General features: G+C 30.5%; 2 protein-coding genes across 2 annotated transcripts; both read left to right on the forward strand.

Annotated features, from left to right (window-relative positions):
* The first annotated feature begins 357 nt into the window (after positions 1–357).
* LOC143907710 (F-box/LRR-repeat protein 4-like) lies at positions 358–9260 on the forward strand. Its single transcript, XM_077424602.1, has 8 exons — positions 358–701; positions 902–972; positions 5319–5730; positions 5828–6278; positions 6368–6539; positions 6631–6979; positions 7495–7810; positions 8156–9260. The coding sequence occupies exons 1-8, from the start codon at positions 635–637 to the stop codon at positions 8487–8489; spliced, it is 2172 nt and encodes a 723-aa protein (XP_077280728.1). The 5' UTR covers positions 358–634; the 3' UTR covers positions 8490–9260.
* A 1463-nt stretch (positions 9261–10723) lies between these two features.
* LOC143907722 (dynein axonemal heavy chain 1) lies at positions 10724–25013 on the forward strand. The gene is made up of 21 exons (XM_077424625.1): positions 10724–10962; positions 11953–12282; positions 12869–12998; positions 13054–13230; positions 13305–13652; positions 14132–14347; positions 14545–14804; positions 14929–15397; positions 15833–16157; positions 16269–16400; positions 16512–16832; positions 17779–17956; positions 18039–18171; positions 18439–18987; positions 19547–19776; positions 21300–21542; positions 21660–21773; positions 22116–22371; positions 22746–22908; positions 23874–23984; positions 24624–25013. The coding sequence occupies exons 1-21, from the start codon at positions 10724–10726 to the stop codon at positions 24740–24742; spliced, it is 5043 nt and encodes a 1680-aa protein (XP_077280751.1). The 3' UTR covers positions 24743–25013.
* Positions 25014–25969: the final 956 nt, after the last annotated feature.

Consider the following 25969-nt stretch of genomic DNA (forward strand, 5'->3'; position numbering starts at 1 on the left):
AGAAAACTGTTCAAAAAATAATAATTATAAATAAATGTGAATATTTTTATTAAGTATTAACTTCTTTTACTATCAGTTCATTCAAATAATTTTTAAAAAGTAAATTAATTTTTTTATATTCCTCTAAAATACTAAACAATTTAAACTATTTAAATTATTAGTCGAGTGTGTGTGTATATAGATGGACACATGCGGATATCTTTCCTTCTCTCACTTTCAGACATTCTCTCTTTCACTCTCTACTTTTTTAATCCACTTAATACATATATATAATTACCAATCCGAATAAATGCAAATATAAAAACAATTTTAAGAGTTTCCTGTCGTGCCATAAAATTAAAAGCGCTTACTGCGATATAGTATTGAGATTTAAAAATTATGAAATCAAAACATTAATATTTCAAATGTTGCATAAGACAATTTGTTAACTTTTCGTTTTGAGTCTTATATATATTGCCATTCCGGCATCAATTGATATTCTTTCGAGGCGATTTATTTTTTATTTATTTTTTAGTATTTTTGCGTTGTGTGTGTGCATCGGCGTAATTACTTAACCGGCAATAAGCTGGATCAGCTGCCGGTATTTCCAATCCTCGATTGAACGCGCGTAGATAAATGATGACACGTCCATTCAATGACGCGATTAAAGACGTTAGCGTATGCTGTACAACTAAACATTTTTTCCATACAGAACGAACAATGTACGTATTATAGATACGAACGCAAATTCAATCGTTTTATAGAACTTGATCATAATAAATATCCCTGTTTATAGAGAAATAGAATCAAGTGATTATATTTTATAAGAATATGTATTTTCCCGCTTTTAGCTCAAGCTTATTAGCAAATATAGCTTCGATCATGCTTTGATTATTCATATTTCACATAATTCGATTTATAGTTTCTAATGCGCCGTTCGAGCTCGCAGCAGACTTCGTGCCGTTGATGTACGCAACAGTCATCTATACGCCGGTAAGTCAATTACAAACGTAGTCGGTAACTAGTCGATAACCCAGCTCATACGGTAAAACGCTAGCATAGGAAATAATATAAACTTACCCTATATATACATATACAAAGTCTAGGTTAAAAGTCTGGATACAGTCGAATGCAAACATATGAAACGTATCTTGCAAACAAAGCATTTTAGAAAAAAAAATGTTTTAGACAAAAATTGTAGGATTTAAAAAGATCGATCTGTTTACTACTTTATTAGTTTGATCTCAGGTATAGCGTTCTTAAGGTCAAGTTAGGTTCACTTTAAATTTTTTAAATTGGACCCTCAATTTTTTATTGCATATTCTTGTAGTTCTTATCAAGACATTTCCAAAACACTGTAATAAAGTTCACTTTTTCGCTTAGAATTTTCTGAGATATTTTAAATTTTGTCATACTTTTAACGTAAAATATGGAATATCTTGTAAAGTATTCACTTTTTTATAACTTTACCTTGATACTTTTATACACCGAGAAATGAAAGGAATTGATTGTTGTAAAAAAATAATAATTATTATTATTATTTAAAAAAAATTTATTGCATCTTGTAGACGCATTTAATTTTACAAAATTGCAAATGTAAAAATTAATGTTATTATGCGATTTCTTTCATCATTTTATGTATAAAAGTATCAAGGTAAAGTCATTGAAAAGTGAATACTTTACAAGGTATATTTTATATTAAAAATATCATGACATAATTTTTAATTAAAATATCACCACTCGCTTCATCTTCTGGCAACTCGATAAACGACAGTTAACATCTCTGCACTGGCAGGCATGCACCAATGATTGAATCCATCTGTATCCATAATTTCTTGGCCTCCCGTGGATTTGTTTGTTTCGCATCCGCAGGCGAAGAACCATCATTCAAATCAAAGCCAAGTTTCTCCATCGGATGCGGGTAACCGTCCTTATCTTTAACTCACAAAAATCATAAAATTATTACAGCACTTTTCAAGATGCTCGAAATACATGAGAAGCAAACACAAATTTTGATAAAGTGAAAATTAAGGTTAAGATACTCGTGTTTGAAAATAAAAATTAAATTTTAACAACATACGTATATCACTATAAAATAATTAAATATTTTATACAAAAACAGTTTTTAACTTTTTTTAAACTTTTTTTCTAACAGAGAAATGTTTTTTTTTTCTAAATCTGAAATATCGCAAGCACGTGTGTTTACTACGTGTTCTTCTACTACCACGTGAGTGGTGGTTCGCTATATTTACACTTAACTCTCTGAGTGACTGAAATTTTTCAAGATGTATTTTTTATCTTATTTAACGTATCTTTTATTTCATTTTTCGATACATATAATAGCGACTAACAATAAAAGTCGAACAAAAGAATACAGCAAATAAAGAAAATTACCGGAAATTTGACCTGAAATTCACTAAAATAATTAATTAAAAAAACTAATTTCTATCGATTTCTATATATACTCACAGTTTATCAGCAAAGCAGGTTTAATTTTTTTCCGTATAAAATGCGAAAAAGAAGAAATGTGGAAACACGTGGTTGATGATGAGCGCACACTTCTGGGGTTTACATCATAATGCTGCTGAGACCAGTGCAATAAATAACTTGGCTTGTGGAGAGGTAAAACAAGATGGAGTGTCTCTGGTGCACTGGTCAGCATGCTCAGCACAGCAATCTAGTCCTAATCCCTCCATCCCACTTTCGAAAACCAACGGCCATGGGATAATCCCCTCTACGCCTAAAAAAAGTTGATATAGTAGGGAACATCAAGTAGAAATTTCAGAGCCCTAGCTCATTCACTCTCGAAACGGCAAACAGTATTGTAGATGCGTGCTGAATAACTCAGATAGAAGCAGTGTGCACTCATCAACGGGCATGTTCCAACGTTGATCTTCTCTTTCGCATTTTATACGGAAAAAATCAAACCTGCTTCGCTGATAAACTGTGAGTATATAAAAATCGATAGAAATTAGTTTCTCTGATTAATTTTTTTCAGTGAATTTTGGGTCAAATTTTCGGTAATTTTCTTTATTCGCTGTATTCTTCTGTTCGACTTTTATTATTAGTCGCTATTACGTGTATCGAAAAATGAGATAAAAGATACGTTAATTAAAAGATAAAAAATACATTTTGAAAAATCTCTGTTACTTGTTACTTGAGAGGTTAAGGGTCGGCAGGAGACCCAGGCAAAAGCGTTCACTCACGTGGTGGTAAAAGAACACAGCACACACGTGCTCACGATATTTGAAATTTAGAAAAAGACGTTTCTCTATTTAAAAAAATTTAAAAAAAATTTTTTTTTTTTAATATTGAATTGCTCAATACGGAAAAAAATCAAACCTGCTTCGCTGATAAACTGTGAGTATAAAAATCGATAGAAATTAGTTTCTCTGATTAATTTTTTTCAGTGAATTTTGGGTCAAATTTTCGGTAATTTTCTTTATTTGCTGTATTCTTTTGTTCGACTTTTATTATTAGTCGCTATTACGTGTATCGAAAAAAATGAGATAAAAGATACGTTAAATAAGATAAAAAATACATTTTGAAAAATCTCTGTTACTTGAGAGGTTAAGGGTCGGCAGGAGACTCAGGCAAAAGCGTCCACTCACGTGGTGGTAGAAGAACACAGCACACACGTGCTCACGATATTTGAAATTTAGAAAAAGACGTTTCTCTATTTAAAAAAATTTAAAAAAATTTTTTGTTTTTTAATATTGACTTGCTCAATACGGAAAAAAATCAAACCTGTTTCGCTGATAAACTGTGAGTATAAAAATCGATAGAAATTAGTTTCTCTGATTAATTTTTTTCAGTGAATTTTGGGTCAAATTTTCGGTAATTTTCTTTATTCGCTGTATTCTTCTGTTCGACTTTTATTATTAGTCGCTATTACGTGTATCGAAAAATGAGATAAAAGATACGTTAAATAAGATAAAAAATACATTTTGAAAAATCTCTGTTACTTGAGAGGTTAAGGGTCGGCAGGAGACCCAGGCAAAAGCGTCCACTCACGTGGTGGTAGAAGAACACAGCACACATGTGCTCACGATATTTGAAATTTAGAAAAAGACGTTTCTCTATTTAAAAAAATTTTAAATTTTTTTTTTTTTTTTATATTGAATTGCTTAATACGGAAAAAAATCAAACCTGCTTCGCTGATAAACTGTGAGTATAAAAATCGATAGAAATTAGTTTCTTTGATTAATTTTTTTCATTGAATTTCGGGTCAAATTTCCAGTAATTTTCTTTATTCGCTGTATTCTTTTGTTCGACTTTTATTTATTAGTCGCTATCGTGTATCAAAAAATGAGATAATAGATACGTTAAATAAGATAAAAAATACATTTTGAAAAATCTCTGTTACTTGAGAGATTAAGCGTCCGCTCACGCGGTGGTAGAAGAACACAGTACACACGTGAAAACCTCAAAAATTGGTTTTTCCGAACTTTGTATCGACCTCTAACGTGCGCCAAAATTTTTCTTATTTTATGCCCTTTCAAAGGATATACTGCAATATAGGGGGTTCTATTTAAATAATTGAAGGTGACCTTTACGTGACCTTCAAGCAACTATTCAAAGTCAAACTAATGACACCATCTTATGTGCTCCTCGAAACCGTACAACTTTTGTCCGAAACATTTTTGCTAAAAATGCTTTGTTGAAGAATTATTGAGGTGCGTTTTTAAAAATGGGACACCCTGTATATACATATACACACATATATAAATCACGATATTTATAATAAATATATAAATACATATATCTATTACATGAAAAATAAAAAAAATGTTATAAAGAATATAAATTTAAAATCACAAATTAAAATATATGAAATAATTATTTATTATCAATTCATTCTGTTATAAAAACTGATAGAATATTAAAGAAATTTTTGAGTTTAACTGACATACTTTAAATTTTATGTATGTACATAATATTTTATAATAAAAGTACAATTTGTTAATAAAAAAGTTAAAAAAGTAGTTTAGGTGAAAATTAATGTTTTCAGAAAAATAGATACCTTATATATTATTCTCTACAGATATATATATATTACTCTCTGAATAGAATAATATATTGTTCTGCAGAACAAGATTTGTTTTGTTAATTGAAATTTTTCTCTACAAGGGCTACATTCTAATATTCACTGCCAGTACCAAAAATCTATAATTTACGTTACGTACATATGCAAATAAAAATGACAATAGACGCAAGTTAAACTTAGATGATATAATCTTTATGCTATAATTATAAATACATGACATTTTATTTTTTTTAACATGTGTTAAAAACAAGAATTTTTTATAATATATATATATATATATACATTTTTTCAGAGAGAAAATATGACATCTCATTATCAACCATTATATCGCGAGGATTGTAACCGATATCCCTATATCGGCAGAATATCCGTAGAAGAAGAAAATAGTGTTGACTTTATCTATCAATTTGTGAAAAAAAGATATACTTATGTGAACAAGAATATGAGCATATATGTTACTGCTCCTGATATAATTGGACCACCTAAATTTTCAAACTATGGAGAACTAGTTCATTTACCATTTTTCATTGAAAAAAAATTGCCAGAATTGGTATGTGTAAATTCAATTCAGAGAACTTATAAAGATTTCGATATTTCAACATCTCCATGGCAAAACAAAGAACCTATGAGACGGCTTGATTTTATAGATTGCAGCGCGTATTCGAGTGATTCGAGTGATTTGAGTTACAAAAATAATTATTTAGGTATGTACTTAATATTTGAATTAATAATAAAGATATTGTTAAAGAAGATATGTTTTTACATGTTGAGAAGAGAGTATAATTATATTTTTTATTTTAGATATTGAGTTCCATGAAGCTGTATATCCAATCAAAGTATCTATTTACGAAATATATAATCCTGGTAACGTAATTCAAATTTTGGCTCAAGATTCTCTGTATAACTGGATTCGGTTGTGGAATGGACCGTCCGAGACTATGCACCCGACATCAAGATTATTTTCCCCACCTTTATCGCATCCGTGCAAGTTCAAAACCAAAATGCTTAGACTAGTATTTAAAAACAGTATTCCTGAATTTCACACAAAGGTAGATGCTGTGATGCTTATCGGTACATCAGATTTGATCCTTCATGGAAATCCTAACAATAGTTTAAATGAGGTGTTAACACTAATTCATTCCATGTATTATCCATATCATGAGGATAATAATTTAACAGCAGATTTAAAAAATGTGAGGGATATAATCCATCTGGAAGAGAATTTTCATAAATATTGCACTATTTCTAAAAGGTATTATATTTGTTGACATTAAGTAATATTCAATATGTTTTTCTGTTAATATTCTGTTAATAATGAAAATGTCGCGGTGTTATTTGCAGCGATATCGAAACTTTTCGAGTCAAATTCTCTGATGGTGATGTGCAACCTCTTGGACTGAGATACTCGCGTTGTTTTTTACCAAAAAGATATTCGAATAATGAACAAAATATGAAACTCTCTTTGGATGAATCCAAAGCGTTATCACGTTGCAGTTTGTTTGACCTACTACCTGTAAAGTATTCTAAGAAGTTTATTTCTCATAATAACAATTATTGCAATGTTATCTCGTGTATTACAGGTTTATATTTTATCTTATTTGCAGGATGAAATACTACTAAACATATTTAAATACTTAGATTTGACGACGTTATACCACATGCAATATGTAGATGAACGCTTTAATAATTTAATACAAGACCCTGAACTCTATACGCGATTGAACATACGATGTGCACCTCGCGAATATATGCGTGATATATTTTGTTACTTTACATCTAGATGTAGGTATTTGCAACAATTGGATCTTGCAGCAAGCGCATTTGATGTTAGGGATTTCGTAAAATTTCTTGGTTATTGCGGCAGACGTTTAACGCACTTAAGATTAAGTAACTGTCCATCTGTCAACGGTCAAGCCTTATATAAAATTTCAAAGATATGTAAAAATTTAAAACGTATGTATAAATATATATATATATATATATATATATATATATATATATATAAATTATATAGGGGAGACCGGGGCTAACCCGACACAATTTTTTCAAAGACAATTTTTAACAATTAATTAAAATTTTTAAGCAAATTTAATGGTACACATTTAAAGAGCGTTTCTTTCAGGTACAAAATTGCTTAAGGAATTTTGTTGTACGTCGCTTAGTTTTGCCCGAAAGCTCGATGAAAGAGTAAACCATTTTCGAGAGATTAGAAAAATTACTTTTTACTATCAAAAACGCTTATGTCGCGTTAAAAATTACACTATAACTCAGAATGTTACCAAATTACGTTGATAATACTGACACATAAAGACGCATTTACAGTAGGAAAGGCAAGTTTCTACGATAGATTTAAATTGGCAAAAAGCCTAGTGTCAAGTTTGCCTCGGTGTCGAGTTAGCCCCGGTCTCCCTATATATGATTGTCAAGATTATAGGTAAATTGCATGTGACTAACACATATTTTTTTAGAATTGGACCTAACTAACTGTCGTATAGACGACAAAGGATTTTCGTATCTCGAGAATCTGAAGAGTTTGGAACATTTAAATCTTTGTGATACAGTTATAAAAACTCAACGTCTTTGCAAAATACTGCAAAAAAATCAACGGATGCGTGAGTTATATTTGAATGGTATAAACATACACACAGTTGCAATAGAGTTGAAAAATTCGTGTCCGGACTTGGAAGTAATATATTTACAAGGCGTAGTGATAGAGGACGTTACATCGGAGACTATTAACATTCTGGCTGACTGTAAGAATTTACGAAAGGTGTATCTTCCCCGGTAAGTGTGTTTTTTAATTATTTTTTTTAATATTGTTGTAAGTCGAAGAGAGAGTCGAGCGAGAAGTATCGTATCGATATATCGAAGTCGCAGCGAGTGACGAGCGGAAGGTAGAGAATAGAAAAGATGGCGGAATAGAGAAGGTCGTGTGTGTAACGGCGTGCAATAAAGTTTTGTTCTGGCATTGATTTTCCGTTTTCTACCTATTCTCCCACAATATATGCGACTGTATTTCTAATCGAAATTTGTGTTTGCTTTTTTTGCATTTTAAACATCTTGAAAACGTTACATTAATTTTCTTTTTGCGATTAAAGAATTATATTAATTATATAATTTTTGTTACAGCTTGTTACAGTTATCTATCACTATCACTGATAACTTGCTCAGATTATTTTCTTCCTGTCAACGCCTGGAAGAAACTTTTTTCGCCGATACTTTTTTCACTGATGACAATTTGAAAGTACTAACGCAGTGCAAAAACTTAAAACGGTTGCACTTTTGTAATGTGGGAATTGCTACACCTGATGAGAGTTGTTCCGTTATTTTGGAACATTGTCCAAAACTGCAAGAGTTATATCTCATATACTGTAATATTAGCGATTATTTGGTTAACGAATGGAAGAAAAAATATCCGCATGTGTCCGTCTATACATTTGACCTTGACCATACATTATTCTGATTCTGATTCTGATTCTGATTCTGATTCTGATTCTGATTCTGATTCTGATTCTGATTCTGATTCTGATTCTGATTCTGATTCTGATTCTGATTCTGATTTATTTTGAGACGAAAGTTCTAATACCAAAATGCCGAGACTATATAATAGTTTTTAAATAAAGTTGATCAATATAAAATTGTTTGAAATTTGCGCGCTCAGTCATGTCACATTGCACAGCAGTGAAAGTGTTTTCAAGCTCATCAATTCCATTCTTGAAACTAATACATATGTATATGTATACAATACATATAGAAAATTCGCTTGAAAACACCTTTACTACTATGTAATGTGACATGACTAAGCGCGCAAATTTCGAACAATTTGATTGATCAACTCTTTAAACACTTCTCATTTAAAGACTATTATAGCTTCGACATTTTGGTATTAGAATTTTTGTCTTAAAATAATCTCAGGAATCTACTATTAACGGGTGGCATGCCAGGTCTGGAACATTCTGTATAATCAAGCTAGAATAAGAACTGCCACTTATGGTCTGAGCTTAGATCTTAATAGCCTAATACTATTTCTATTTGTACACAACTTTTTTCCGATTTAGTAAACTGCGCGTCGATTCTTTGTCGTATTTATAACACAGTTATTGTTAGAACATGAAAATCCTCTCCCTCCCCCTAATTAAATCGATTCAATTTATCTTTGATGAAGCATCTAAATAACTGTAAGTTATGGGGGAAGAGAGAGAGAGAGAGAGAGAGAGAGAGAGAGAGAGAGAGAAAGAGAGAAGTTAAAATAAAATAATTTAGCAAAGAAGTGTACTTGGTTTATATTGTTTCTTTAACCATTCACTCCATCCATATTCTACTTTCCTATATTTTAATTATTGGATTGCACATTACTTCGACCTATCGTTCTTGCAATCTATACATATATCTTTCTTCTTATATCTGCTTTTGAAAAAGAAGAGAAGAAGTTAAGAATTTTTCTCGATAATCAAAGAGCTAATAGGTATAATAAAAATTTCATATACTATTTCGTTATATGTATAATTTCTTTTTTTTATTTTTTGAGGTTTTTAATTATTTATTATAAAAATTTATTTATTTTTCTTAAACACAAAATTAATTTAAATATAAATTTTTTTGTATAAAGTTATTTGAAAGTCACGTTATATACCGTTAAAATTTTTTTAATGTGGTGTTATTAAATGTGGTATTATTAAATAGCGATATTGCATAGCATTGTAAATGTAATGATAGTAAAAAAAGCTAAATGGCGCGCGTGTACAGTACGCGCTTGTAGTGTTCTACTTTAATTAAAAAAGCTATAGCAACAATTGCATAATTTCCATAATTAAATAATAGCTATATAAATATAATCCATTCGTTACATTTTAAATATTATTTCCGACGAACTGGGGGCCTATTACGTATTTTTTCACGAAGCAAAAATACGAAAAGTGAGAGAATTCGCTAAAGTATCTACGATTTTATTGGTCGAAATCTAGTAAATCTATTCACTTTATCGCCTATTTTTTGCTTTGTTTCGTAATCTCGACATTTTCTTTTCTTTTCTCGAAATATACAACAAACTTCATAGAGAACGAGTATATGCATGTTAATAATGGTTAGAATTTAAAAAGTCAAATAATAAGCGTCTTATTATAGATCGCACATTTGTAAGCATTTTAAAATGGATTTTAAAGACGTCAAGGATATAAATACTCGATTCCCTAGAAGAAATTATTATTCAGATACTATTATAGGTGAGACTTCTATAGTTATCACATTTAAAATCAAAACGTCCTTGATTCTAAAATATATCAATCATATGAAATAATTCGATCGACAAATCGCACAGGCACAACACCAATTGGTTTACCTACTCCCCCGAGAAGAACCAACCTGGCATCGCAAATTTTCACCGAACGGCATAGCCCGATTGTAAAAGGCATTAAAATACAAAAAATGCAAGCTGTCCTTGGCGCAGCTGAGCGATGGATGACTTTCCCTGAAGATAAATCTATCGTACGCAAGTACATAATTATGCAAAAGCATAATTACGCCATTTGAATACGATTTATTTTATTATCAGAGCTTGATGTAACAAATACGTATAAATTCTTAGCATGCAATTCAATTTTAAATGAAACTTATATCTAATATTCAATAATTTCTGAAATTTCTGTTTCCTTACGAATGCAGACGTTTCCGGCGGAAACCTTTTTACCAAAAGTACAAATGGCATATACTGTCGACCCAAACATTCCGCCGCGCAACGTTGAAATGGAAAGAAGACGAAGAATATACAAAAATCTCAAGATAGAAGACACCTTAAAAGCAGAAGGTGTCAAGTCACACGACATGTTGCCGTTTGAGAAAATTCGCCCGCTACTTTCCTACGGAGAGAAATATGATTTGTATTCCAAGACAAGTTATTTGCCATTAGAACTGTTTGACGATGAGGAATACGATTGTAGGTGAGATTTTTGCTGTTTTACAATAACTATGCTCAAGTCTCGCGTAATACCATCTTAATTACAATTAAGAAATTGATTCAAAAATAATTAAATAAAACCCATAAATTAATAAAAATGTAATATATATACCTATATAATAACAAGAACAAGAATAGAATGATGGATATAACAAAGATAAAAATTCCGTAACCATAAAAAAACGTTGAATATAACGTATTGAATATAAAAATAGATACTTTCAGAATATCAAGAAAATTGAAAAAAAATGTAAAACATTAAGTATGTGAAGAAAACTATTTCTATAATATATGCTACTTTCTTAGAAAATAGATTATTTAATGATAAAAAAGCATTGCTTTTTAATTATTGTTTTTAATTTTTTATTTGCATACATCTGTATTGTAATTATTTTAAAAATATTTTTGTCGTACAAAATGGTTGAAAGCAAAATATTCATTTATAAAATACCTACGTAGAAAGTAATAACTTATATAGAAATAAGAGAGATTTTCTCACGCTATTATAGTGGCATTATACGATGTGAAATATATTACAGTAGTTCTAGAAAAGCACAAGAGGAGATCGTAGTTTAAATATAATTTCACATTTAATACGTTTCTACGTTTTTTGTAATAAATATATAATAGTTTTATATACCGGAGAAAAAAATTTGATATACTCCAGCAAATATTACATATTAAAGTAAGTTGCAACTTGAGTACCATGCCAAGTAGAGCTTCTACTTTAAAGAAGCGTCGACGAAACTTTTATACATCACAGATAACTTATATTTATTAAAAATTAGAATTAAAATTTTGTTTTAAGATTACGACATCTACGTTCTGATGTCTATATGAGCAATATATTTTTTATAATCAATTTAATATAGTTATTATTGGTCAAAAGTATTTTTTGTTAATTGAATATAAAATACTGTCTTTGTAATTGTTTACAGTCTACATATAGTTTTTTTATTTTGCAATTTGACAGAACGGCAGAGGAATGGATAAATCTGGGCATTATCAATGGTGTTCGTTATCCGTTACCGGCTACAGTATTCGTCGAAAAGATTATAGATAAGAAATGGCCATTTGATCGTGATGATAATACACTGAATAATTTGTTTGGTTGGTTTCACGCTGCCGTTATGGATTACGATAATGGAAGGAATGTGTGGACTGTTCTCACTCTAGACGGTTTTAAGCGAAAATTTCTTTTGCCTAGGATATACATCCTATTTTTTGGAGAAGATCCTAGAAAATTTGCCAAGAGGATAGCTGCTGCCGTCAAACAAAGACAAATCGCGGAGACTAGTATTAGGTTAATTTATTAGGTCAAAAAACTTCGTAATCTTAATATTTTTTTATTACGCATTATATGACAAAAAAATTAATTTGTGGAGATAAAGTTGCAGGAGAAAGAAAGCAAAATAAGCTTATAAAGTAACACTAGAAATAGAAATTGTATTTTCCATCCACTAGATTTTGTTTTAAAAATTGACAAAATCGACAGGATGAAAGATATTATTTATTAATATCTTTTATCTTCTAGTAATAATTTAATTTACGTTGCATAATTAAAATAAAACTGTTATTAGTACCTTATTTCAATATTTCATGAAAGTGTAGTAACGTCAAATATTGTTAATGTGTGTACACTTAAAGTATCTATTTCACATAGTAAAGAGAGAATATAAATTTATCAATTTATAAGTATATGTATTCAAAGTTTACATTTTGTTACAAGATCTATAAAGAAAAGCGTATCATGCATATAAGAATAAATGATAAATTTCAAATTTCTTTATATTCTCATACAATTCTCTCTCTCTCTTTTGTATTCTTGTAATAATTCTAACAAAAATGCTTTGAATGTTTTTCGCAATAATTAAACCACATAATTATAGGTATCACTTTTATTTGGATTGCATGCTAGTAGAAGGTATGCCGACGCTGGATGAAAGTCAACAGAAAGTTATAATCTTGTCGGCCACGCGAGAAAGTTTCTTAAAATGTGAATCCAAACATCTTTCAAACGTATGTATACATCTTATTTATTTTTTTCAATTACTAATTAATTTTTAATATTTAGTTAATGGATGAAATTATTTTGGAGTATCGCCGCGTTATGTGCGACCTTATGTGGAGATCTCTCATAAGGAGACAGCCGGAAACGTTTAATTTTATTATGTGGAATGGAATTGATGACATCCACGAGCTTAAGACACCAGAAATTGGAAAATTATGCACCGAAATGAAAGATTTCACGGTATTTACAAAGAATTACATATACCTATTTGCGTTGATATGATAGAGAATACATTTAATCGCAATTTCTTGCAGGCGACCAAAAATATTTTTTATCGGATAATTTTATACGTTTTGCCAGAAGTATACGAGGCTATGGGATGCGTAGTCGTCGAATGCATCAACATATCGAATATGAATCTCTTTGTCTCGAATTACGGAAAATCTATGCACCTGTCGGAGTTCAAATCGCAACAGCAACAAGAGACTGGTACAGTGATAAAATATCTGAAAGAAACGTGGTTGGAGAGGATTACACAGTCGGTCAGACTGTGTTTAAGAGATGTCGGCAAAGGATGGTTTGATCTCGAGCAAAAGAACCATGATATATATGACGTAATGAAATTAAAGCGATTTATGGATCTTATTGTACATCGAATGCAGGTACCTCAAAGTATTTGATTGCATTTAATACAATTGTTTTAGCTCTAATATGTACAATAAAATATGCGTTTAAATGCAATTGCATGTTTATTTTAAGTTGTTAATATAGCTCTAATTACGAATAATGTTACGATTAATAAAAAAAAATAAAAAAGATTTTGAACATAAGTATTACAGACTATGTTAAGGAATGCAAAGAAAAACATTTAGATATTGTAAGATGGAAAAAGTCAATTCAAGCTCATGTTTGAAATTATAAACCAAATTATAAATAAATATAAATTTTATTAAAAAATAATTTAACTGACAAATTATATATTGAATATAATGTATATCTATATATGATTTGTCTACAAATTATTGAATCTCATATCATCTACATATATATGTATAATCTCATTATAATCTATAAAAGTTTAACATCTTTTATAAGTACCATTTGATATTTATTATATGGATTATTTTATTTATTGTTACAGTATGCACTTCGGGATCTCGTAAAGAAATCGATTGTCTTATATTTAGAAATACTGGAAACTCCAGCTCTTTGTACATTAAATGTGGATGAAAATTTTGTATGGGGCGATGATCTTGTAAACACACACTTTAAGTCTCCAATGAATCCTATTTTTAATATTGATATCGCCATGAATGATGAAACTGCTTATTATTTAACGGACCTTGAATTATTTGAGGTATGGATATAATACATATATTATTTTATGTTATATTATAAACTAAATCATTCATTTATAGATTCTTCATAACAATTAAGAAACGTTTAAAATATAGTATGCACACATCCAAATTAATTAAATTTTACTGTTAATTCGATAAATTAATTTTATAATAAATTGTGTGCCTAAGTTTTAATAAGTTAATTTCTTTCCAGGAAATTATCATAGCCATATTAGACAATTCTTTGAGCCAGTGTCATCAAATTAGACAAGTCCATCCTTTCTTGTTACCCTTCCTGAAATTTCCCAAAGATCTCTATCTTAGCTCGGTCGGCTTACTAGAAAATCAGGTTTGCGAAGTTCGAGAACGCTTGAGGATCGCTTATCAAAAATCTATAATATCCCTAAAGGCATACGCGAGCGAGTATCAGCAATATTTAGAAATTTACAAATTGGATGTCGAGAAATACGTGGAGTGAGTTCAGATCGCTTCAGGCAATATCAGAAAACTGTTTAATTGGATTTCTAAATTAAAAGAGAACGCAATTGATTAACAAAGCGGAAAAATATCAATTACTTTTGATTATCATTTTTTGCAGGAATTTTAAAAAAGCAGATCACACCGCCGCGGAAGTTCGAGACGAAGTATCCTTCCACTTTAAGATGAAATCGATCCTCGAGCTCGCACTACCAAAAGACATTGTCATAGGACCCTTTAACGTGAATGTCCGTCCTCTCAGGGAATTTCTTATACAGAAACGACAGAACTGTTGCACGCAGTTACTTATTATGTTCACCGAGAGCTTTAGAACGAAAATCGATACTGTTCTGTCTAATTACGTGCAGATCAGAACGAGGCTAAAGGTAACGCTACGTAATATTGAGCACTTGTTCGAAGAGCGGGATTGGATGGAGATTATACCACTAACAGTGAAAAATCTGAATGAAATCGTACAAAAGCTGAAGTATGAATACGATATTCTTGATCACTTCTGGTGGAATCTATCCGATGAGGACTTCGAAGCCAAATGGCAAGCTATCGGTTTTCCTCGGCAAGTGCAATTATCTGTAAGAATTTCCAATTATTTTACATAAAAACGCATGTAATCGATAAATAAAATCAAATAAATTAAAAAATAAAAAAAAATGGTTTTTAAAGTATATTACGTTAACATTTTCACACAATTATCTGTAAAAGATTAGATTATTAAATGTACTATTAAAATTACTAGAGTATATCAGAGTACAGAATATTATTGTAGAGTACTATATATTTAAAATTAATAATAAGAAAAAATTTTCTTAAAACTGATAAACTTTTAATGAATGTTTGCGCCAGTAAATAATTAATTTGATTTACAGTTATGTAATAATTAAAAACTGTATGATATTTTATCATATCTGTACTTTTTAAATAAAATAATAATATATTTTGTAAATTAAATTATTACATTTATCAATTTTTAAGATTTAATTCCTTTCTTGCGTTCTTACTATGTACAGATGGAAGAGGCAACGAATCGCTTTGCCAGTGAATATGAAAAATTTCATAAAGTACAAGTGCAGGAAGAGATTCTTTTATCGGAGAGGATTGACACACTCGTAGGAAACGTTACAAATGTGGCACTGCAAACAGATATGAACAAAGTACACGAAATGGCTGTAGAAGTGAAGAAGATATGGAAAATAATGAAAGATTATCAAGAATCGGGTTTATTGCTGAACGAACGACAAAAATTATTCGGCATGGATGTTATACCATTTGAGCAATTAAATCAATTGATGAAAGATTTCGAACCGTATCAAACCTTATGGATCACTGCATCCGGTAACAAATAAAAATTGTAAAATTTTAAATTTTAAATTATAAGCAATTTCAATAATTTAATATAACAAATTAAATAAAATATATGGCATTTTTATATATTTTCAAACGCAGATTGGTTAAAATGGCAGGAAATATGGTTAGAGAATCCTCTGATAAGTCTCGACGCGAGTCAAATAGAAAGTGTGACTACCGACATACACAATGCTATGTCGCATTGCGTAAAAGTATTTCAAGAGAATCCAAGTAGGTTAATATTTCGCTTAGAATGTATTGACTTTTAAATATGTTATATGTAAATTACAAAAAAACGGACGATGCAGAAATTGTCGATGTGATTTTTCACAAATTATATAGAGATGGCTGCTATAGCGTTTACTATAAAGGATCAAATCGAAGCGTTCAAGCCCTATGTCGGCATAATACAAGCTTTACGAAATCCAGGAATGAAAAATCGACACTTTGAGAAACTTACTAAAGAAACTGGTATACCTATGGCACTCACGCCAACCTTGAATTTTAAGAGCTTACTTGTTCTCGATGTATTAAAACATGAGGAAACTATAAAGGCCGTCGCAGATACTGCGGCAAAAGAATTTTTGATAGAAAGTACACTAGATAAAATGATGACCGATTGGAAAACAATCACAATGGATGTTTTTCCTTATAAAAATACAGGTATGTATAAAACATTTATCTAATTTTATAGACCTTTAAATACATTTCAAACAAACTCAAATAACAAATAGCTTTCACATCTGTTGTATTTTTTAAATATAAATTAGAAATATATATATTTTAATGTGATTTAATTATATCACATTAAGATATATATTTAAATGATAAAAGTATTTTTTAGAAAATAAAAATTTAACATTAAGATCTTTGTTAACTGCGACATTTTAATAAAAATAGGTGTTCGTTCGTCTTTGCGTTAACGCGAGCAGCAAAATGCAGGCGAACTTGAATGCCGGGCCACGCGCCGAATGGCACGTCGAGAATCCGCGAGCGGATAGATAGGCTGACGGGATGAGGACGATGAGGTGCAGGCGCGTCGGAATAAAGCTTGCCGATTAGAATCACAGTCGCTTTTTTTATTGCGTCGTCACTACAGCTATATTTGCACTGGCGAGCAGAATTCAAGCTCAGCACTATAATACTTGGGTTTAAAGACGATCGAGGGCACAAGGCGCGGAATAATTTCCGCGGCGAAATAAACGTAGTTTAGCCAAGTTTTACCCGAAAGGGGATAACGCGGCGATCACTCGCGTCGTTCTTCCTTAATAGGAAACTTTGGCGTAGCGAGCTTCGCTTTTTGAGATTGGTACCGAGAAGTTTTGCGTGCGCGCTTCTCAGCCTTGCTTGAGCGATTGACTTGTTACGCGCGTGATAATTCCGGTATGTCGAGAATCAAAGGGCCTTCCGCGGTGTTTACGACGAATAAGCCGGGTCTCAGAATAACCTGGTCGCTTCGCGACAATAGGATTAATTAAACTAATAAGGATTAAATGGCTTAATATTTCTTTTATATTTAAAATATTAAAATTAATATATATATATATTTTTTAAGAAACATAACTTATTAATATATTAGTCAATAATTTCTAAAAAATTTTTTATTTAGATAAATATATTATAAAGATTTCTGACGAGGTCATTACTCTCTTAGACGACGATATGCTTAAAACTCAACATCTTAGTTTTAGTCTTTTCAAAGCTGCTTTTGAGAGTCAAATCGATGAATGGGAAGCTAAATTGAGATTAATTCAGGAAGTGATTGCGCAGTGGATGAAAGTGCAAAAGTAACAATATTATATCTCGATTATATCTGTTCGCTATTGCATTAGGATATATTGTATACGTATATTAAAATTGTATACACAGGCAATGGATGTATTTGGAACCAATATTCGCTTCTGAAGATGTTAATCGGCAGTTGCCGGTGGAATCACGTAAATTCAATACAATAGAGCGCAACTTGCAGCGAATTACAAAAAACGCTCGCGATTGTCCATACGTATGTAACACATTATATATGCAAATTTATTTTCACGTTTTGTGTACATTTTACCATTTCGCCAACATGTTGAAGCATCAAAAATTCTAAACAAGACATTGATTTATCTCTCACATCTAAAAAATATTGATTAAACCGAAAAATACTGAATTAATATTTTTAATATATTATATATATTGTTAATTTTAATTTATTAAAGTATAAAGCGCGTGTGTCTATGTCGTCTATTATTGGCTATACATATATTCATCTTCGTACATAACGCAGGTAATTACAACATGCGCGGATATGAACCTGTTTCTAAACTTGAAGGAATGTTTATTGCTCCTAGAAACTGTTGTAAAAGGCTTATCTGATTATCTGGAGACCAAACGAATGATCTTTCCGCGTTTCTTTTTTCTGAGCGACGATGAACTTCTGGAGATAATTGTTCAATCCAAGAACGTCGAAGCGATACAACCGCATTTAAAGAAGTGTTTCGAGAACATAAGAGAATTGAGATTTGAGAATCCAAATCTTAGGATAACGAGAATGTATTCTGCCGAGTACGAGGAGGTCGTGCTACGGCCGACGATCTATCCTGAGGGAAATGTGGAGAATTGGTTGGGACAAGTCGAAGATGCGATGCGCAATACTCTGCGAGAGATCATCGGCGAGGCTCTCGAAATAATAGGAACGATACCGCGCAAGGAATGGGTGTACATGTGGCCAGGCCAGGTAGTTCTTTGCGGAGGTCAAACACATTGGACTGCCAACGTGGAGGAAAGTATCACGAACGATACTCTGCTCGACTATTATAATTTGATGTTGTCGCAGGTACGTATCATGTGCTAATATTACATTAATATCTAATTAGATAAAGAGGGCTTGAGGTACCTGTTTGCGGCTAACCACGTAATATTTTCATTTATATGGGATAAATATCTGATTATTTTGTTTCTACTTTAGAATTTCGTAAACATTAAAACCCATTAGCATTAAGTACTTCAAAGTTCAGAGCGTAAAAGAGTTTTTTCTTTTTTCCTTTTTCCTTGTGTTTTTTCTTTCTCGCTTGTTCTTTTATATGGTAAAATTTGTTAAGCAAATGCATCTCTCGACTTACACGACCTTTCTGATGTAGTGACATTTTTTTATGCGATAAAATGTTCAACAATTATTTAAAGGGTCAACTCGCTTCTTTGAAATTTTACGCTGCATAATTTTAATGAGCGTTAAATCGAAAAATTCTCTTGAAAAATGAAGAGGTACTGCGCGCGTATATATATGTTCGTTTATATTTTATTGTATACATCAAAGAAAATTTTACATTATTGATTCGTCTAAGAAGTAAAAAATAAATTGCAAACAATCAGTAGACGCGAGTAATATTTTATAGCTCGAAGAATTGCAAAAATTAATATGCGGTTCGCAAACTGATGAAGTACAGAGATTGATGCTGGAGGCTGTAATCACAATTGAAGTTCACGCCAAAGATGTTTTATATAAATTGATCCAAGAGAAAGTAACCAATGTCAATGATTTTGAATGGATTTCTCAATTACGATATTATTGGGTTGACAACAAGGATTTGAAAATTCGTGCGATAAACGCTGAATTTTCATACGAGTAAGTCTACCATGTATTCGATAAATTGTTGCCAAAATTATTAAAAAAAAGATACAAACTATTAATAAATTTTGTTCGTAACTGTATATATTTAATAAAAAAAGTTAAATATGTAATTAAAGAATTCAATGTGGAATAGAAATTTTTAAGAGAAATAATATAAATTTATTAAATTTATTAACTTTCTTACTGTGTGAATTTTATAGTTTTATAACAGTATGCAATGCACTGAATTATTACACTAAAGTAGCTAATAAAATAATAAAGTTTTTAAGCATATTAAAACTTATGCGCTTGTCCGAAATTGTTTACCTCTTTTATATATTAGGCAGTTAAAACTTGTCTACAATTTAACAGCTACTCGTTAATTCTATGAAGCTAATGACACTCTAATTGCACTCCTAAATTCAATTTTAGGATCACTTTGAAGCTTATTTTGGGTATAAAAGGAGTACTGCAGCAAGCTCTCTTAGAAGCTTTCTAGAAATTAATGTCGTGCATGTTACTAGATAAGAAATTCCGCCTTGAAGCTATTATACTTATATTATATATTAGCTGTACAAAATATGTATTGAGCATTTTTTGTTTTTAAATTTTATTATATAAAAAAAACAAGGGTATTGCTAAAGTTAAAATCTTTCTCGACAGGAATATTGCAAACAAATTCCATCGTATAGTCCTATTTTACACGTATTGATCACTTTAAAGTCATGCAAGAACTTGTATATTTACAATATAGTCGCTTAAATTATTCATTTCTAATGTGAACCACATACATCTTGCACATTTTCGAATTCTACTTAAGTTGCGAATTTAATCTTTTTTTTTTCTTATAACGTATTTTGATTTTTCAAGATCAACAAGTTTTATCAATATTTATCAAATATATTTATAAAATATATCTTTAAATATAAATGATTAATTAACTAAAGACCCTTGATATTAAAATTAACAAGTAACAAGGAAAAATGAGCTTTGAGAGTCAAACGCGTTTAGTTGTGCGTGAGTTAATGCTATATGTAACATTTAATTAATAATTTAATACAAATTATAAATTATACATTTCGGCTCAGATGACTCAAAGTAAAGCCGAAACGTACGATTTATAATTTGTATGAAATTATTAATTAAATGTTACACTGTATTAACTTACGCATGACTAACCGCGTTTGATTTTCAAAGCCCATTTTTCCTTGTTACTTATTAATTTAAATATATTTTTACTGTTTAAAATATATTTAATTAAAAAACGCAAAAACGTAATTAATGTATTGTAGCAGGTGCCTGTAACCCTTTCACAGAAGTCTTCCTCTTTATACCTTTGCTGTAGCTATATAAGCTCTTACAAATAAGATGTATTAATCAATTTATAATTCTATTTATAATTTACTTCCTAATCAATTAATATTTTCATGTCACTTACAGTGACTTATTGACTTTAAGTTATAATTTTGCCTTCAATAAAAATGTATCTCTGATAAACCCCACATTGTTGTATTATATTTTCTATATCTTTTGTATAGATATGAATATTTAGGTAATAATGGAAGATTGGTAATTACACCATTGACTGATCGTTGCTACCTCACTCTAATCACTGCATTGCATCTGAAACTCGGCGGTGCACCATCTGGTCCGACAGGCACCGGGAAAACGGAAACCACTAAAGATCTCGCGAAAGCATTCGCGGTTCAGTGCGTGATTTTTAATTGTTTCGAACAACTGAATTTTCGATCTATGGGCAAGTTTTTCAAAGGACTCGCCAGGTAAGCTATGTGCAATTTCATATCAATTAGCTATAACGCAAATTACATTAAGATCTTAAATCAATTAATTTCGTAGTAATCTCTTAATTAAATTCAACACTTTGCGATATTGCACAGCACCGGTGCGTGGGCGTGTTTCGACGAATTTAATCGAATCAATATTGAGGTTTTATCCGTCGTAGCACAGCAAATCATGACCATTCAAAGAGCACAACAATTACGAGCAAACAAGTAAGTAAACCGAAATGAAAGCTCGATTGATTTTGAATAATTTAGGAATTGATAGTAGAATGTGGCTTTTTAACAATGGCTTATTTTGGAAAAACATTAAACTCTCATGTAATTTTACAGACATTTACCAAAATCAGTTTAAATATTATTTAATTACAGAACAGTTTGAGATACAAAAATAAGACAAATAATTTAATAACTTGAAAATTTTTCTTAAAAAATAAATTCTTAAATATAATATTAAATATTAATTTTGAGAGGTTTATAACTATGTCACACACGTTTATTACAGCCATAATTTCTTTAATTAATTTTACGTGTAAAATTCGTATGAACTTGTAGATTTCTTTTTGAAGAAGTCGAACTTACGTTAAAGCAGTCCTGCGCTGTATTCATCACTATGAATCCTGGTTATGCTGGCCGCACGGAATTACCTGACAACTTGAAAGCACTTTTTCGACCAGTGGCTATGATGGTGCCAAATTATGCTCTTATTGCTGAAATATCTTTGTTCTCGTATGGCTTTGTGGATGCCGGGAACCTTGCCAGAAAAATTACGACAACTTTTAAGCTGAGCTCGGAGCAACTAAACACACAAGTATTCTTATTTTTCCTTTTTTTCTTCTTTTATTTTTTTTTCAGGAAAGAATAATAAAAAAAAATATTTTTTTTTTTCATAAAAACATTATTTATGTACTTATAATTTAAAATTCTAGAATTTCTATATACTTTTCAATAATACAAATACTATACTATATCTATTTCATAGAACTGTGCTGAACATACATACAAAACATTCGTTAAAACATTTATATTTATATAAATGATATAGTTAGTTTGTCGCAAAAAAATCTCCACATTTAAAATTAAATTTAATATCATTAAGAAATATAACAGCTATGTACTAATTATGGTCTAGAATTAATTAACTTCGCGATTTTAATTAATTGTGCCTAAAATATAATATGACAGGATCATTACGACTTTGGTATGCGTGCAATAAAGACTGTTATTACGGCTGCTGGCAATTTGAAAAGAGAGCAAAAAGATCTTGCAGAGGATCAAATTTGCCTGCGTGTCTTGAAAAATGTAAATGTTCCCAAATTGTTGAAGGACGACTTGAAATTGTTTAATGGTAAGTTAATTTTTATTTTCAGAATTTAAATAATACACAAATAATTTTTTAATTAAAAATATGTGTTTTTAAATTAAATAGTTCTTTTTTTTCAAGTACACGCGCATATGTATATATACATACATACATACATACATACTAATACACAACACATTAATGTTGCCATTTGATTAAATTGCTAAATAAACAAACTTCTTTCTTGTGATCAATATCTTCCTCTATAGACATTCTTAGTATATTGTGCACCAAGGGGCGAAATTAGCGTTTTTCAGGCGAGTGCGAAGTTTGTCGCCCGAGCTGAAGCCGAAGGCGAGGGCGGCAAATCACCATGAGTCTGAAAAAGCTTCCGACCCGAGGCGCACACGATATTTTTCACAACATTTTTACGGAAATGTTCGACTTCTGAATGCCTGTAGAGTGTATGCGTTTGATGTTCCATTCGTACAGTTCGTAAGCGCGTGTAGTTAAATAGAAAGAGAAAAAGAGAGTGATGCGGGGTCCAGGGGCAAAGCCCCTGGTAGAAGGTGTGGCGGGCGAAGCCCCCCACATAACACAAAATTAAAATGACAATAAAATTTAAAAATATATATAAATAATTTTAATTATTGCACTAAATCTAATTGATTTTGGGGATTTTATTTAAAGATATTATGTAAATAGGTATAATTTCTTTTTTGGCAATGAGTAACAAAGACAAAACGACACTTGTGTCGACTTGTGTCACTTGCTGGAAAGCTCCCTATATTGTTCTAAGATTTGCCCGTTACTTTACTTTCTGCCTGCTGTACGGAGCAGAAAGTACCAACTTTCCTCCCTGTTTAGCGGGCGGAAAGTAACAACTTTCCTCCCTGGCGTGAAATTGACCACTTTCGCCCCTCTCTACAGGCATGGAAAGCCGGACTTTCCGTAGAGGTGTTGTGAAAAAAAAATAAATTTATCTGCTCATTATTATTCTTTTTTCCTAGGCATTATATCAGACCTCTTCCCAGGACTCATTGAAAAACCAGTGGATTATGGGATCCTAGAAGCAAGCATTCATAGATCTATTAAGCAAATGGGTTTGGAAGACGTCGATGGTGAGCTTTTTACTTACAATCTGCATTTATCGTGCGTTTGCGTAGAAAAACTAAATTTTTGTTGCTCTTGTTTAGCTTGCGCTTAAAAAAATGTGACAAATTGCTTGTTAAGCTACAACAGCCGTTCTCTCTTTTGCGGTTAAAGGATATTATTTGTCTTCTTTTTATACATTCGCTAAAAAAGTTTAATTAAAATACCGACATATTTCAATAAGCGCATGATAATAATATTTATTCTTGTTCTTTTATTCATATGTATATTTTTAATTATATGCAAAATAAAAACATTTTAATATATATAATTTTATTAAATGTAAAGTTACGTAAAATGTATTAAATATTTATACAGAAAATATTTTCTGATATGTATGTAACAGTCATATTATGTATAGCGATTATATTGTAATTATGCGCACGCACGCACACAAACAATTAAATGAACATAATAAGTACAGAAACTAATTAGAGATTTACACGAGCCAAAAATTTAACTACAACAAAAATATATACCTCTCAATTTGAAAGCGCACGCTAAATGTGATGACGCGGATTGAATCGATACCGGTATTCAGCATGCAGCTTTTGCAACTCGTCCGACCATGCCTCGTAGAATCTATTGAGTTGTAACTCTAATTACAGACTTCGTGAGAAAAGTAGTGCAGCTGTACGAAATTACTTTGATGCGTAACGGATTGATGCTTGTGGGTCCAACCGCGTCGGGAAAGACTACGGTGAGTGATGAGCATTTTACGCGATAGAAATTTTTTTGCTTTTACATGTATCAAGATGAAAAGCTTTCTTCCAATTTTTTAACTGAACTTATTAGTATTCAGATCGACTCATATATACGATACGCCTATATATATTCCAAGAATAATTTATTTCAAGTTATAATATATCAGACGAGCAATCTGTAAATCCAATCAGGTTAAATAATTCACTATTTTAAAAAATTTTTCTGAAAATTTATGAGTGGCTTGAAGTTTCTTGGATTGTTTAAAAAAGTAGGATTTCTTCACTGTAGTTTGAGTTCATACAATTTATTTTAATATTACAAATCTGAAAATTTTAATCTAAATCTTTAAATTTAATTTAAAATTTAAACTCTTCAGATTATTCAAAATGGAAAAAAGATAGAAAGGTATTCGAATAATAGATAACTAAATTTCTATAAAACCTTAAGATAACGGGACAATTCTAAAGCCCACCGTTTGGGCATTTTTAAGTATAATTTTAATTTTGCATACCTATATTTTACATAATAACAATAAGAGTAACATAATAAATTTGTAATAATAAGAAAAGAAAGATATTTATTAATGCACAGTACATTTAAAAAGAAATATTATATTATTTTTATATATGTAAACGAGATATTTGCACGTAATTATATTTTAAATGAGAAACAAATAATTTTTTTTTACAAAATATTACGACAGAATTAAAAAGATTCATGTAATGCTCTTTTGAAACATTTTAATTAATATAAAATTTTTAACTAATTCTTCCTTGCGTGTAATAAAATTAATAAGCTATAAATTCTCATAAATTATATTACAAGTAATATAATTCGCTACAACGCCAAGTTTGCATTGAATACTTTAAATTATACTGTTTATACATTATTTCAAAATTAAAAATTTTTTTAGAATTTTAATTAAAAATTTTGTGAATTTGATTTGTTTTGTTTTATATAATAAACAAAAACAATTTTTAGATTATTATATATAATAAATTATGTTAAATGTAGAAACGCGCGATAGTCCTTTTTGCTATTTAATATCTTTTAATCATAAAGAATTCGATTACATTATGCAGACATTATGCATTTATAACGCAAAATTCCAAATAATGCTATTAGTGGTAACCGTTGCAGTGTACGGCATGCCGCGGTATCTCTTGTATAGGTAGATTAATATGTTTGCCAATATCACATATTCCTTGCATATACGTATTACCTCAGAATGCACAATATACTTAAAATA

This window comes from Temnothorax americanus, unplaced genomic scaffold (assembly GCF_048541705.1).
Source record: "Temnothorax americanus isolate GAGA-0224 unplaced genomic scaffold, ASM4854170v1 Scaffold87, whole genome shotgun sequence".
In the NCBI taxonomy this organism is placed as follows: Eukaryota; Metazoa; Arthropoda; class Insecta; order Hymenoptera; family Formicidae; genus Temnothorax; species Temnothorax americanus.